The sequence below is a fragment of the Macaca fascicularis genome, chromosome 18, assembly GCF_037993035.2.
Source record: "Macaca fascicularis isolate 582-1 chromosome 18, T2T-MFA8v1.1".
NCBI classification, from domain to species: domain Eukaryota; kingdom Metazoa; phylum Chordata; class Mammalia; order Primates; family Cercopithecidae; genus Macaca; species Macaca fascicularis.
This window is the reverse complement of record NC_088392.1, coordinates 79,690,810-79,705,643: the sequence shown is the minus strand read 5'-3', so window position 1 is coordinate 79,705,643 and position 14,834 is coordinate 79,690,810. Positions and strand designations below refer to the sequence as shown.

Below are 14,834 nucleotides of genomic sequence, written 5' to 3'. Positions count from 1 at the left end.
AAGACCAAGTGGTGTATTTAAGGGAGAAGGGTAACAATGGATTGACTGGTTTGACCAAGGTTAAGGCTGGAATGTAACTGACCACTGAGAAAAGCCCCAACTACGCTTCTCGGAAGAACAGATTCTGGGGGGCTTAGGGCAGGGGAAGGCACATCTGGCACCACACAGGGTAAAAATGGAATAAGGCCAAGAGGCCAGGTTGGAGGCCTGAGGTTCCGCAAGCTGCAGGGTGCACAGGATGTAGAGCCACATAATACATATGTGGACCGAGATGAAAGCTTAAGGGCAAAACTTAGAGGCGTGCCCATGAACGGGGTGCTTGGTGTGGACAGCGCTGGCACCCAAGGCAGCAGTGGCACCCACAGTCTCGTCACAAACGTGCAGGCTAAGTAGCAGAAGGGGAGCTTGTTCACTTGACCTAGAACTCTTCTGAGCACACACCAGAGAAGGCCCCGGGGAGACAGGATGCTTGGTGTTGACCAAGTCGAATCTAAAGTGGGGTGGGGAGTTCAGAGTTGGCAACAATACTGGGGAGACAATATCCTGAGTTTGGGTTGCAGAATGAAATCACTCCTGAAGACAGCAGCGAAGGGCTCAGCAAAAGCTTCCCCCTCCAGGTGACTGGTGAAATGGCCACAGAAAGCCTAAGTAGTTTCTGGCAGAACTAACCTCACAGATAGGCCAAATCCATTCCTTTTTTGTAAAATATGTCTATAATTTGCAAGTTGATATACAAAAGGAGTTGAAACATGTCTATCCACAGTATCCTAGTTTAATGCAGGATTGTGCCCAAACAGTACAGCACAAAAGGGGAATTTAAAAATAGCAAGTCATAACCAGAAAACTTCACCATCCTATACGATAAAGCAAGGCAAGTAAAAATTATATGTATATGCTGCAGGCGCAATGAAACATTTTATAAGCTGGTAACTGTTATATATATTTTCTTTTAAAAACCCAACACATTGAAAAAATGCAAAGCTATATGTTGCTCTTAAATTTTAAAAATAATTTAGCTAAATGTTCTATGCCTATTAGATAATTACTAGACAGTTCAGAAATTATGAAGTTATTAGAAACTGTATGTCCGATGGGCTTTTCACAATGTTCAGTCTGTACTTCTCATCATTTTGATTTCGTCACATCCTAGACAGGTCTGGAAGGTCAAGTGGAAGCTCTGAGGAATATGATAAACCTCGACTGACAGCCAAACATTTAAAAGATGTTTTCCAGGCCAGGCGTGGTGGCTCACGCCTGTAATCCCAGTACTTTGGGAAGCCAAGGCAGGAGGATCACTTGAACTCAGGAGTTCAAAACCAGCCTGGCCAACATGGTGAAACTCTGTCTCTACTAAAAATACAAAATATTAGCGGAGTGGGGTGGTGTGGTGCACGCGTGTAATCCCAGCTACTCAGGAGGCTGAGTCAGGAGAATTGCTTGAACCCGGGAGGTGGAGGTTGCAGTGAGCCAAGATCGTGCCACTGCAATCCAGCCTGGGCAACAGTGCGAGATTACCTCAAAAACAATTTTTTTCCCAATATTTTTGTGTTTAGCCTCATTTCAATGAGTTTTTTTATTTTGTTTGATTCCATATTCTCAAGACAACTGTTTAAATCAAAAACCTTACAAGCTCTAATGTTGTAGATTGTACACATGGTATCATCATATTGTTCTTCATCAACTGTTCTTCAATATCCAGATGGGCTTATGCTATTCTAAGTTCTCCTGAATATTTATGCAAAAAAGCATAATATCATAAACATCATTACTACGTAACTTCACACACAATTAACTGTTAGTAACACAAGGACCCAAAAGGAAAATGACATGTTAGAAATAAAATCACATTAAAGACCATAAAAATGATGCTGAAAGACAAAAGTAAACATCATCAGTATTGTTCTAGTGAGAACAATATGTAATTGTTTTAAATATTGTTTTTAAGTCCTATTACTTTATCAGAAGAATGCAACTTTAGATTTGGAATATTGAGTAAAACTGGTTAGAAAAATCCTGAGAATTAAAAATCAACACACACACACACACACACACTCTCTCTCTCTCTCTCTCTCTCACACACACACACACACACACACACACACATAATTTGGCTCTAGGAAGGCACTAAGTTGCTGTCCCATGAATCCCACATCCTCAGGTCAGGCTTCTTCTGGTCCATGCTCTTACCTCCTAGTCTGTTAATTTTGACTGAGACATCGCCTGAGCATTCTGCTCTCTGCTCATCTTCATAGAGGTAAGGCAGCGCCTGCTGTGTGTCAGGCTTTATACAAGTTGTGCTGTGCACACTATCACAACCATGCAAGGAAGGAAATGTGAATATCTCCATTTTACAGAAAGAAAAGAGAAACAAAAGGAACTCCACAATCACACAGTAAAGGGCAGAGCCATGATGTCAATGAGAGCCTCTTAAACTGCCCAGTGGCAACATCTTTACCCCTCAAAGGTAAAGTCCAAAGTCATCTGCTTATCTCTGACTATAAACAAACCCACATCACCCGTAAAGAAACAGACACACTTACAAAGCAACCAGATGGACACCTAGCTCCAGCCCCCACAGCTCAGGAGACAACATGCTCGTGCCCATCTGTGTGAATGAAATATTTTATTTTAGAAATAAGCTCTAAATTTCTGATCCTTTCCGCTGTTCCTTTTTTCATTTCTGAACTTGATAAATAGTATCTACTTATATAAGGCTGAGAAAGCGTGACAGAAAAGTAAGTTACTTTATTAAATGCTTTCCATGAATCCTTTGGCAGCTGCAGCCACCTACCACTGAGAGCTACAGCCACTGTGATAGGGGAGGCCAATGCTGATCACACAAACGTTAGCTTCATTTGTAATTCTGGACTGTGTGGAAGTGTGATTTCAAAATGATATACATTACACAAGGAAAATGTATCATGCTGTAAAGAGAAAATTATGATTAGCTATATGATTGATATATATTTCAAAAGTGAGCCCATATTTTCACTCATGCTTTAATCCAACTATCCTTAAAGGAAGTTTTAGAGATTCTTCCTGATTTGAATATTGTTTTCAGAGCACCAGTTGACTGGGTGATTCTTGTTTGTGGGACACAGTCCCCTTTTCTGCTCTGCTCTTTCCTAAGCTCTGATTGCTTGTTTTAGGGGACAGGCAGCCATGGTCTCTAATCTCCTGTTCTCCCAAGCGAGGCTTCCCCTTTCCTCCCCCTGAAAATGTGTAAGTCATTTCTTCCAGGCAAGACATTAGGGAACTCCAGGCAACACTGGGCAAGACGGAATAAACGATCAAGATCATGAATTAAAAACAAATAGACCAGTGCCTTCTTGACTCTCAAAAAAAATCATAAACCTAAAGATCGGTGATATAGTACAATCATGTTAAAAGAAGATAAAATGTAAAAGATAAAAAGATAAATGTAAAACATTTGTAAAATGTTCAAAAACTATCAGTTATCATAATTATTAGAGATTGCATAATATGGGAAGTCTTTACCTTTTTGTGTATTATGTGTAAGAAAAATAATCAGATGACTAGCAACTAGTCACAGATAATTTGGGAGATATTTAAAATGTTTGGTGGCTATGACTATATGCATATCCGTCACCAGATGTTCATTTTGGATGGTAAATAACATATTCTATTATGGTTTTGTTTTGCTTTTAACACTCACGAATCACATAACATCTGCACTGAAGAGGCCTGGATTTCACTTATCATTTCCCTTAAAATTTCTCTTATAGGGAAAAATCTGTAACCATTAGATTAAACACAATAGCAGTTAATTTTTAACATCTATCATTAAGTAAAAAGGCTAGGAATTTCGGTGCAGGAAAATTTCAACATCAGCGTTAGAGAGATGAGTTTAAAGGAAAATATGTAAAAGCTTCTGCAAAGGCTTAGCTTTGAAGGTTGCCTTCTCCAGATATAAAAATAGATGGCTAAACTGTAAAATCGATTCTAATGGCAAGTAGACCTTTGCATTCACTATGCGCAGGAGAGAAACCTGAATATTTGACTTAGTAGCACCTTGGGAGTAGGCAGACCTGAAAACCCTCCAATAACCTTGGAAATCTCCACTTCTTGCAGAAAAGAATCAAATGGTAAAATAAGGTGGCATATCTGCTCAGCCCTCTTTCATCCCTGTAAGTAAGTATCATGATTAGAAGAGGTCAATAATTTTCCAGAATGCAGGTCATCTGTTCTAAGCACCCAACACGTAAAGGGGTCCCTAGGGTCAGGTCTCCCAGGGAGCTCAGGCTCTCTTCCAGCCAGGGGCCAGTCCACCTCCTCTGCTTTCTCCTGGATGAGGCTTTTCCTAGGGCATGGGAAAGCAACAGGTTTCAGGCTGAGCAAGTGGGACCACTACCTTCTAAACCCCCACACACTCATACTCACACTCACACATACTCCTCACACATGTGCACACTCACATTTATGCACTCAAACTCACATTCACACAAACTCTTAGACAGTCATGCACACACACACACCCAGGTTAGTCTCCCTGAACTCAGAGAGGTGTGGGAGTCCTGAAGAATGAGTTGGACAAGGAAGGCAGCCCCAGAATCTCCTGGGCAGACTCAGCTGTCCCCCAGGGAGGAAGCAGTTTGCGAGTCGGCCAAGGTTACTATCTTGTCGCCCCTGGAATCCCAGCTCCTCCCAAGAAAGTCCAGGATCAAAGTGGACTCAGGCAGCCAGAGCCCCCAGCCTGCCCTGGGGTACAAGCCAGCCAGCAGGAGGTGAACAGTGTGCTGGCACCACAGAAGAAGCTGTGTGGGGGTCCCAGTGGGGAGAGGCAGCGCTGAGTCCAGACCCCAGTCCCTCACCTCCACCCTGGCTGCAGAGTCACTTGCCCCACACCCCGGGGCCAGCAACCCAAGCTGGGAATGCCGTAAGCCAGGTCAGCTCCCCTTGGGAGGGCAGAGTACTACAGCCCTACTGAAGGAGTTTGTAGCACAGGCCACCAGCCTTTAGTAGGACTGACAGAATCCCAACCCCAGCGGCTGTGGGGCTTGGAGGCAGGTAAGGGAGCCCAACCTGCAAGAGCCTATGCTCAGAGCAAGGTCGCAGGCAATTGTTGCTGGAACGTCATTCCGCCACTGGTGCAAGTCACAGAGTGGACCAAGCGGGCTGCAGGGAACCACCTGCCTAACTCTTCCAACAGTCACAGTGAGCTGCTGTCCCTTGGAGAGGGAGACGGGGGCTGGGGAAGAGGGTGTCCATCCTCCAGGAACAGTGGGGAGGAGACGGCCGATAGAGGGACTGGGAGGGAGGAGAGCGGCCTTTAACCTTAGTGCCACTCCCCAGGACCCCTCCCCGGTCTGCATTGAGGATCACAAATCACGCTTCATGCAAAAAGCCCCTTGTTAACTCGATCACTAGCTTCCAAAATTCACAAACAGTAAATGTGCCAGGCACAGTGCCAAATGCTTAGGATACAAAGATGATCCCTGAACAGTGACACCCTCTGTAAGGCACCTGAAGAATCCCTTTCCCAAATCGCTTTTCAAGCTGGCGGGGAGAGAGGTACATATCCGCTTTGTAGAAGCTTAGCTCTTCATCTGTGCGAGTGAGATTAGACCCCTGCAAAATGGAAACTCAAACTGCAAAGCAGAGAAGGAGGCCAGCACCCACCCGCGGGTCCCTCCTGCTGCCCAGGGACCCCGCCTGGCCACACCTTCTTTCCACTGGGAGCGCCTTTCTGGGTTTTCCGATGAGGTTTATAGAAAAGACATCTCCCAGATTCTTCACTCACGAAGTGTTACAAAAACTCTCCCGGTAACTGTCCTGACCGTCACCAATCACACTAGAGCCCCCATTCGATTGCTTGCACAAAGAAAACATTTAACACAGGTGTGCTCAACCTCTGGCAAGATGCCGAGTCATCAACCTCGGTCAAGATGCAAAAGGTGGCCTTTTCTGCGAAGGTCACACCCTCTGTAAATGCAGTTACTACTTGGTGAAAGCGCTCTACGTCCTAGCTCTTGTTGGTGAGAGTGAGAGCAAGGCGCCGGGGTCCGTCATTCTTAGGCGAGGAATTCAATGTCACAGGCACGCACTGCCTGATTGAGGAGAAGCTCAGAAACCGTCCGACTCCCAGAACGCAGCACCCAGTTGCTTTGCACGCCAGGCCAGTCCTGGGGAAACGGTGCAATGCTTGTCTGGGCGTCAAGGAGTCTCCCTTGCGGTCCTCCCTGAGCCCTTGCCAGTCCCAAGGAGTTCCAACCCTGCTTTCTAACCCTTTAAAATCTGGAGAGGGCGGTCGCTGGGGGGCGGGACTAGGTGTTGGGGGGGTCTATAGCCTTAGTATCCAGCACTTTTGTAGTAGGGGCTTTTGTGGAGGTTTAAAACAATAAGTAAGAAACATCAAGGCATGTCTCCCCGTACCTCGTCCCTCTTTTTCTTTTTTGAATGACCGGAGTCCTTCACTTCTTCCTTCATGGTTGCTGGGATTTGGGGTCTGGGAGAGATGGCCTCTGGGCCGTCAGGACGCACAGCATGCTGCGCTTGCAGGGTCAATGGGGCGAGGGGCGCAGGTAGGAGCCTGACTGTACCTACGATGGGGACGCATTCGCCTTCCAGCCACAGCAATGGCCATCCTTAGTGCACAAGTCAGTACTCCACGAAAGGAAATCCACGTGTAACTAAATTCAACACAAACAGTTTCCAGCACATGCCCATCCCGAGCATCCGGTTGAGAGGTACCCCGATCGCGCGCCCGAGTGGGAAGTGAGAAAGCCCGGCTGCGCACCAGGGACAGCGCGCGTCTGACGCCGCCGGCCTCGCGAACCGAACCCCCGAGCACCAGAGCCCTTCACTTTGTTAGGAAGTCCCCCACCCGGGCGCCCCCCTCGTCCTCCTCAAGTGCCCTCGGAGAGCGGACCAGACTCACCTACTGCCAGGCAGATGGGCAGCAGCAGCCTGAAGATGAGCCCGCACACCACTTCCGAGGCCATCGCGTCGGTCCGGCGAGTCGGAGCAGAAGGGCGAGGCTTGAGGGTCGCTAGGGGTGGTGGGACGCCAGGCCCATGCCCGTCTATGGTCTCTCGCCGCCGGCAGCTCGCAGCCACCCGAGCATCGCCTCGGCGCGGGCCGCGGCTCTCTCCGCCCCGAGGTCGCGCTCCCGGGGCTCCTGGCCGCCCCTCTCCCACCGGGCTCCAGGCAGCCCCTCACCAGGCTCTTGGCGGCCACCTAGCCCGGCGCCCGACCCCCTGCGCCTGGCCCATGAAGTGTGAATCCCGGATCCGGCAGCGGCGGCGGTTTCTTCAGGGGTAGCTGGTGCCGGGGTCTTGGAGAGGGACGCTTTGGGAGGGTCCTGGGAGGCGGCGCGGCGAGCAAAGGGGGCGAGAAGGGCGTGCTGCGCTACCGCCCGGCTCCCGGGGCGTCGTTCGGGGGCGGCCGAGGAATCTTCTATTTGGAAGCCCCTCCGAAGCCACCGCGTCTCCTTCGCCCGGCCTCGTCTCCGCTGCCCACACGGGCTGCCGCGCTCTGGCCTCGGCCCCGGCTCTCGGAGCTGCTCTCGGAGTCTCGCCCTCCAGCCCCCGGGCGGCCCGCGGCGGATCCCCAAGCGGCAGCGCAGCTCAGCCCCTGCGTCCCCCAGCTTCGGGCCGGGGAGACCGGGGTGGCAGCTGCCAGGCGCGCAGAACCATCCCCGCCACCACGGGGCACGCCTTGTGGGTCCGGTCCACCCGCGGCGCTGCCAGTCCCGTCCTCACTCGAAGGAACGGCGCGAGCGTGGGCAGCAATGGAGACCAGAGCGCATACCGGGTGGGTGGGTCTCCCACTCCCTCCTCCACGGCCTCACTTTGAAACGCAAGAGAAAAGCCAGCGCCGTCCCGTCGCCCAGCGCGACCCCGGCCCGCCGCCTCACTGCCTGGCCCTCGCCGCGCAGCCGGGGCTCCCCGGCGGCGCGCGCTTCTCCGCCTTCAATGAAACTTTCGAAGCCCTCACTCGGGGACGGGCGTGTTCCGCGGCCAATGGGATGGCGGCTCCGGGGCCTGCGCGCGCCGAGCCCGCCCCTGAGCGGCCGGGGAAGGGAGAGCCTCGCACCGGCGCGGAGGGCGAGCCCCCACCCGCGGCTCCTGCGCCTGGGAGAGACCCGGCCTGGCCTGGCAGGTGGGCTGCGCGCCCTGGCTCGGCCTCCGCGGGCACTCCTGCCCCACTGGCTCCCGCAGCCCCGCGGCTCTGCGCGGTCCTGTCATTCCGGAGGTGCACCCTGGCGTCCAGTCCACCCGGCCGGGCCCTGAGCTTGCCCAAACCAAGGAACCGTTTAAGGTCCGAGGGAAACGCACAGGCCCGGCAGGAGAGGAGCCAGGGGCTTGAACAGTGCTGTGCGACCCTCACTTCTGCTGGGTCCACAGGTCCACACTGGCATTAAGAATAGAGCCGAATTCATCCGCACCATTAACCCTGCCCGTATTTCACATAGCAAGAACTTGCCATTCTGAATAGACTGGGAAATTCCGGGTTTTCCCCAACAGATATGCACCCACTTTGTGCATTTGGGGGAACTCTTCGTTTTCGCCTCAGCTTTGCTCCTTGCTTGTCGTGGCTCTGGGGAAAGAGAGCGTTGGCACTGAGAATATTCTCCCTTTCTCCTAGTGCACGCCTTTTTGCCTGTTCTAGGCAAGATCTAGAGAAATCTGGCTCTAGCTGGGAGACTGCAGTGTGCCTGGGTCTACTCGCTAGAGCACGGTAGGGGTCTCTCCGGACATGGAGGAAGAGGCTGTTAGCATCTGTAGAGAGGACTATTCAGGACTGGCGTTCCATCAGGAGGACCCACTGGGAAGGACCTGGCTTCCCTTCCGCACCTACATTCCTGGCTTGCATTAGTCAGAGGGGATGGAGCGGTGAGCTGATGAAAAACATGCAAACCCCCGTCTTTTTAGCCATTTGAAACACTTTTGTGGACATCCCTTTTTTGAGACAGGGTAAGCTTGTGGTTTGAGCTCAGGTGACTTCACGAATTCTCCGAGAATTAGAGAAACTATGAACCATTGCTTTTTGAATAAAGACTCAAGACAGTTGGAATATTGTGAAGACACCCTGAAACAAACCACCCAAGTGCTCTGCCATCCTCAAGAAGCTTAGATAGCACCTAAATCCCGGCGTAGTCATGAGCTCAACAGCAGACCTACAGGAGAGGATAGAACTTAAATTAGCAGCCAGTCACCAAGAAATGCTACCAAGAAATGGTTTGTGTAGCCTGTTTGTAGAAACCTGATATAAATCTACCACTAATTTTGATGTTCATAAGTCTGCCTTCACATCCATGCCCTCCACACCTCACCCCCTGTGCAACTCGTTCTTGGGAGCTAATAGGTGAAGGACTTCTGAATTGTAAATAATATTGTGTCAACACATGAATTCTGTATTCTCTGAATACTTTCTCATGTTCTTGATAGGCTTTCCATACTAACAACTGTCTAGACTTTTTCACAATAATTATCTTTCAAAATAACATAAGCTGGGAGGCACAAGAATCCCAGCAGGTGGGTGGTCTTACCAAATACACTTCGGGCTTTCTCTGCCACAGTGTGTACCAACTTGGCTGTTCGGGCTTTAGACATTTTAACAACTACATCCCAGTTCTGAGACTTCCAACGTATATACTCAAGGGGAAGTTTCAGCGGTCTAGACTACATCTGATACAGGCTTCTCCATGCTGGCTACATGTTGCAGGCACCTGGGGAGCTTTTGAAAAACGCTCAGTCTCCACACTCCCTGAAATCCTGATTTAATTGGTCTGCGATGGGGCCCCCACACCTGTATTTTTTTTAAAGCTCTCAAGTGATTCTTAAGTATGCAGTCAGGGGTGAGGACTGCTGTCCTCATTTACATATCAGACTCAGAAGACAAGAAGACAGTCCATTGGCTTTCAAAACCAGTGTCTCCAAACCTCACCCACCTTTCTGAAGCTGTATTTTCACACTGGACTTGACTTGAGCATACATAATGATAGCAGTGGCATTGTTTTTATAAGGGCTGTTTAACCCTAAATTTTCCCCACTCTCATAGAAAACAGTATCTGGTGTCTAGACAGGTTAGTTTTTAAGGACTCACCAGCCCATGAGGGTATTGATCACTGTTCAGGAGCTCTACTTGCCTGGAAAACTTTATTCCAAAGTTTGCCGGAATCTTGTCCAAAATCTGAAAGAGTATGTGAGTTTAAAAATGCTTTGGGGAGAAATCAAACATGTAAAATACTCATGGACATATTCTCTTGATATTTCATGAGTACCTGATGTGTATAATCACCAGTTTAGCCCTGGTAATGAATTAAGCACCAGACACCCTATGCCTCTCTGCATCCACAGTGACAAACAATGACTTCTTTTGATCATTATTGAGACTGTCAGTGCCTCAGTTTCTTCATCTGCAAGTTAAGGAAAGCAGTAAAACCTACCCAATATGGAGTCCACACAGATAGATTCAGTTTATAGAGTTCTTAGAGAAATGCCTAGTGCATAGTAATCATTCAGTGAATATTGGCTGCTATTATTCCTATTATTGTTTATTGAAAAACAAGAACTAATTCTACATTTATCAAACAATTATGCTAAAGCCTAGTGACCTGCTGTGAGACAGATAGCAATATGTTTATGCTCCCATCAGTGTGTTTAAGAACTGATCAACATTTTCATAAGCGTTCAAGGTTTTCTCTATAAAGAATATATCACTTTGTGCCTTGTGTGCATTTCACCTTACCTGTTTGGATTTATCTTTTTTTTTTTTTTTTTTGTGAGATGAAGTCACACTCTGTTGCCCAGGCTGGAGTGCAATGGCACGATCTCAGATCACTGCAACCTCTGCCTCCCAGATTCAAGCAATTCTCCTGCCTCAGCCTCCCGGGTAGCTGAGACTACGGGCGCACACTACCATGCCTGGCTAATTTTTGTATTTTTGGTAGATACAGGGTTTTGCCACGTTGGCCAAGCTGGTCTCGAACTCCTGACCTCAGGTGATCCACCCGCCTTGGCCTCCCAAATTGCTGGGATTACAGGTGTGAACCACCACACCCGGCCCTAGCTTTTATCTTTTCTAAATTTGGTTTACTATTGCATTGATTGACAAAATCATTCAGAAACTCCATCTTTGTCCCAAACACTAATTTTTTTGTATCATGCTTACTAGGAAAACACAGATAATGTGTGTAGCCTGTGTCATGTTTAGCTCTATGTCCATTATTCTCTGGGATACTCTGTTAGCTTCCTTTGAAAGATCTCAGATATGGATATTGTCCCAAATGGGAACTTTACAAAACAACGTCTCCCACAAGGAATATAAACTTTGTCAACCTGGCATTTTCTTCCTTCAGTGAAATCTGCCAAAATCCATTGACGCCATCCAGCCTGTGGAGAATGTGGTACCTCTTACCAACTTAATTAAGGAGAATATCTTCTAGCATTGGTCACATGTGTTTTTCTTACATATATGTTAATAAAAAAAATTTAAATATATATTTCTAGTTCTCATTTATAATTATCCTTGTGTCATAAGGCACAATATTTATTTGGAAGTTATTTTTATTAGAAGCCACAGAGATTTTGGCTCTTATTCTTAAGAAAACTTGGAAGCTGAATGGCTTTCTTCTTTTTGCTAATATATGCTGAGGTTGTACATTTTTAAAAAGCTATCAATTTAATGTTTACAGCAGACGTATTTTCGAAGTGTCCAAATTCCAAAGACCTAGACAACTTCTAATAATGTGTAGGAGACATGGTCTGGTTATATGTCTGCTAAAGAAGTTATCCCTCATCAGAGCAATGCACAGTGAAATTCACTGTCTCTGACATCTGGCCCTTCAGTGGAGTCTTCGTACACATACATAAAACGTATACCATAGCCTTAACTGCAGCTTGTGAATTGTAATATGGATGCCAAATCTGAAGCACACTGTTGATTTGTATCTGTAGTTCAAGAACCGTGACAAAGCAGCTAATCGACGTGTGTATGGGCCTTATCTTTCCAATTAGATTGGAGGATATGAGGACATGGATAAAATTTCATCTATAAAGCAGACTATAAAGCAAAATGTTGTTTCCAAGTGAATCCTATTCTACTTACACACTTTCATTACACACACACACAGAGGCATGTGCGCACACACACACACACTCACCCATAACCACATCAGAAACATCTCCAGCCTGGCAGACACAGCGAGACTCCGTCTCAAAAAAAAAAAAAAAAAAGAAAAGAAAAGGACCATGTAAACTTGTAATTGGTTTTTGGAGGTAAACACATAAAGGAAGAGATTCCGAATTTGTGGGGTGGGTGCTCTGATGAAGTTGGTGACTTGCCTTGGGCACCACAGGCACCCAGGTGGCCAACGCTAAAACATGAAAACCACCATTCATTATTTACAGCCAACATCATGAGCAGATTTTTATCTAGCAGTTGTCTATCTACTCTCTGTGTATTTGTTCCTGAAGCCTTTGAAGAGGCTGCTGGTTGTTGTAATATCATTTTTTCAGAAAGGCTTATCATGCTATAAGAAGACTTTATGGAAGGGAACTGGAATTTGAAGGATAATTTTGCAGTGAAATGTAGTAAGTCAAAGCAAGTTACTAACCAAAAAAAATTACAGGTTTTTTTTCCTTACTCGTAACCACCGAAATAAAAAAATTCAACTTGTCTATATCCTAAGTAGATATTTGTTAGTTAATAAATCTTAATTTGGATTCTAGCTGTTTGTAACTGCATCTGGTTCTCTTCAATCGTCATAGAAATATTAATATTCTTAATAGGCTTAGGTGACTTTCATTCATTGGTTTTATTGAGATTTCAAATATGTGTATGGATATGAGTGTGTACAGGTTTTGAAATAAGCCATTTCTAGTTCTAACATTAGCCTGTAACTAATTGGATCCCATCCAATGACTGGAGTTAACTAGGTTGAAGCTTTGTTCACTTACTCTCCTGCAGTGCCACCTTTTGGCTAGAAGTATATTGAAAAAAAAAAAAATACGAGTACTTTTAGCAGAAAGCATGCAATTAGCCACAATCAACATTGATTATACCCTATGTTGCAGGCTGATGGGCTCAGAAATACAGCAGTGGACAGAACCAGCACAACCACTGCCTTCATAAAGTGACCATCCAGCAAGGAGAGACAGACATTAACCAAATATGTATAAACAATGAAGAAAATAATACATGCATGCAAACAACTCTGAAGAAGTATCGGACCTTATGGGAGAGTATAAATGGTAAACCCGCCGGGCGCGGTGGCTCACGCTTGTAATCCCAGTACTTTGGGAGGCCGAGGCAGGTGGATCACCTGAGGTCGGGAGTTCAAGACCAGCCTGACCAACATGGAGAAACCCCGTCTCTACTAAAAATACAAAATTAGCCGGGGTGGTGGCACGTGCCTGTAATCCCAGCTACTCGGGAGGCTGAGGCAGGAGAATCACTTGAACCCGGGAGGCGGAGGTTGCGGTGACCCCAGATCGCGCCATTGCACTCCAGCCTGGGCAAAAAGAGCGAAACTCTGTCTCAAAAAAAAAAAAAAAAAAAAAAAAAAAAGGTAAACCCAGCCTCCTCTGGGGGAGGCACAGGAGGACAGATCCCTTGAGAAGGTGGTGTGTGTCACATCTTGAAGGGTGAGTGTGGATTCACCAGAATGTAAGCTCCAAGTGGGCAGGGACTTTGTTGTTCATGGCTGTATGCCCAGGACCTAAAAGAGCATGGGGCCCGTAGTACAGACGGCATAATATTTGTTGACTGAATAAAGGAGTTACCTAGGTGAGAAGAGAAGGAATAATGTTCCCAGGCAGAGAGAACAGACGGCATCCCAGCGGCAGCAGAGAGTACTATGTGTTAAAGGATTTAAGAGCAGCAGTTCACAGTAAATTTCCATATTCCATCAACTGGGCGTCCCACACAGCTTAAACCGTTTGCCAGGTCATATGGTTTCCAATTTATAGGCTACTCTATTTTCCATTAAATTGGAACAGTAGTAAACACTTAAGTACAAGCAAAACAACCGACACAGGCAGTCATAGATCACAGGAATAAGGACTGTCGCACGGGAAACCTGGAGTTCGCCGTCCTTAGTGTTCTGTCTTCGTGCTGCTGTTTGCCTCCCAGATGGGGGACCCAAAGCGCACTGGCAGGAAGTGGAGAGACGTGGGACATTTCAGTTCTGGCAACCTCTGGCTGAAATATTGCTAAATAAATTGCTTGACCTTTCTGGGTTTTGTGGGTATTTCCACTTTGGGGTTTTTGTGTGCTCAATCTGCTTTCTTCTAAATCTTCGTACAGGCAGAGCAAATGTGTATGTGCCCTCTGGGCCTGCAGCAATGCTGTAGCCAGTGAGATGCAATTCCTCAGGCCAAAAGCACATTCCTGTGACCCACTTACTCCTCCGCAGACGGAGGGCATTGGCGGGCACGAGCAAACGCTTAGCCACACTCCCAAAACGGGAAAGCAGACCTCGAGGGTGAACTTCCTGACTGTGGAAAGCTTTTCTCCGTGGGTCAGTGTGACACTTTCTCTGGCTTGCCCAATGACAAGATAAACATCATGGGCTCATGTAAGATTCTTTCAGGTCCTTCAGACAAGAGTTTTGCTTGTTTGTATTGGGATGTGGGGACATGGCCCCTGTATTACGGTTCTCTAGAAGGACAGAACTAATAGAATAGATGTATATATAAAGGGGAATTTATTAAGGAGTATTGACTGACGCAGTCACAAGGTGAGGTCCCTCAATAGGCTGTCTGCAAGCTGACGAGCAAGAAAGCCAGTCTGAGTCCCAAAACCTCAAGAGTAGGGAAGCCGACAGTGCAGTCTTCAGTCTGTGGATGAAGGTCCAAGAGTCCCAAAGC

The 14,834-nt window shown here is 47.2% G+C and overlaps 1 protein-coding gene across 8 annotated transcripts in view; it reads right to left on the bottom strand.

Annotated features, from left to right (window-relative positions):
* The window catches only part of PIEZO2 (piezo type mechanosensitive ion channel component 2), a 466,534-nt gene extending 458,607 nt beyond the window's left edge, over positions 1-7,927 (bottom strand). For 5 of the 8 annotated variants that reach the window (XM_045378159.2, XM_065534259.1, XM_045378160.2 and 2 more), the window contains exon 1: positions 6,899-7,927. In XM_045378159.2, the coding sequence (XP_045234094.2) occupies positions 6,899-6,962 (64 nt within the window). In that variant the 5' untranslated portion in view covers positions 6,963-7,927. Of the gene's footprint in view, positions 1-2,187; positions 2,474-6,898 lie in introns of those variants that run through there. The other 3 variants (XM_074022474.1, XM_074022473.1, XM_074022470.1) reach the window with 3 other exon arrangements.
* Positions 7,928-14,834: the final 6,907 nt, after the last annotated feature.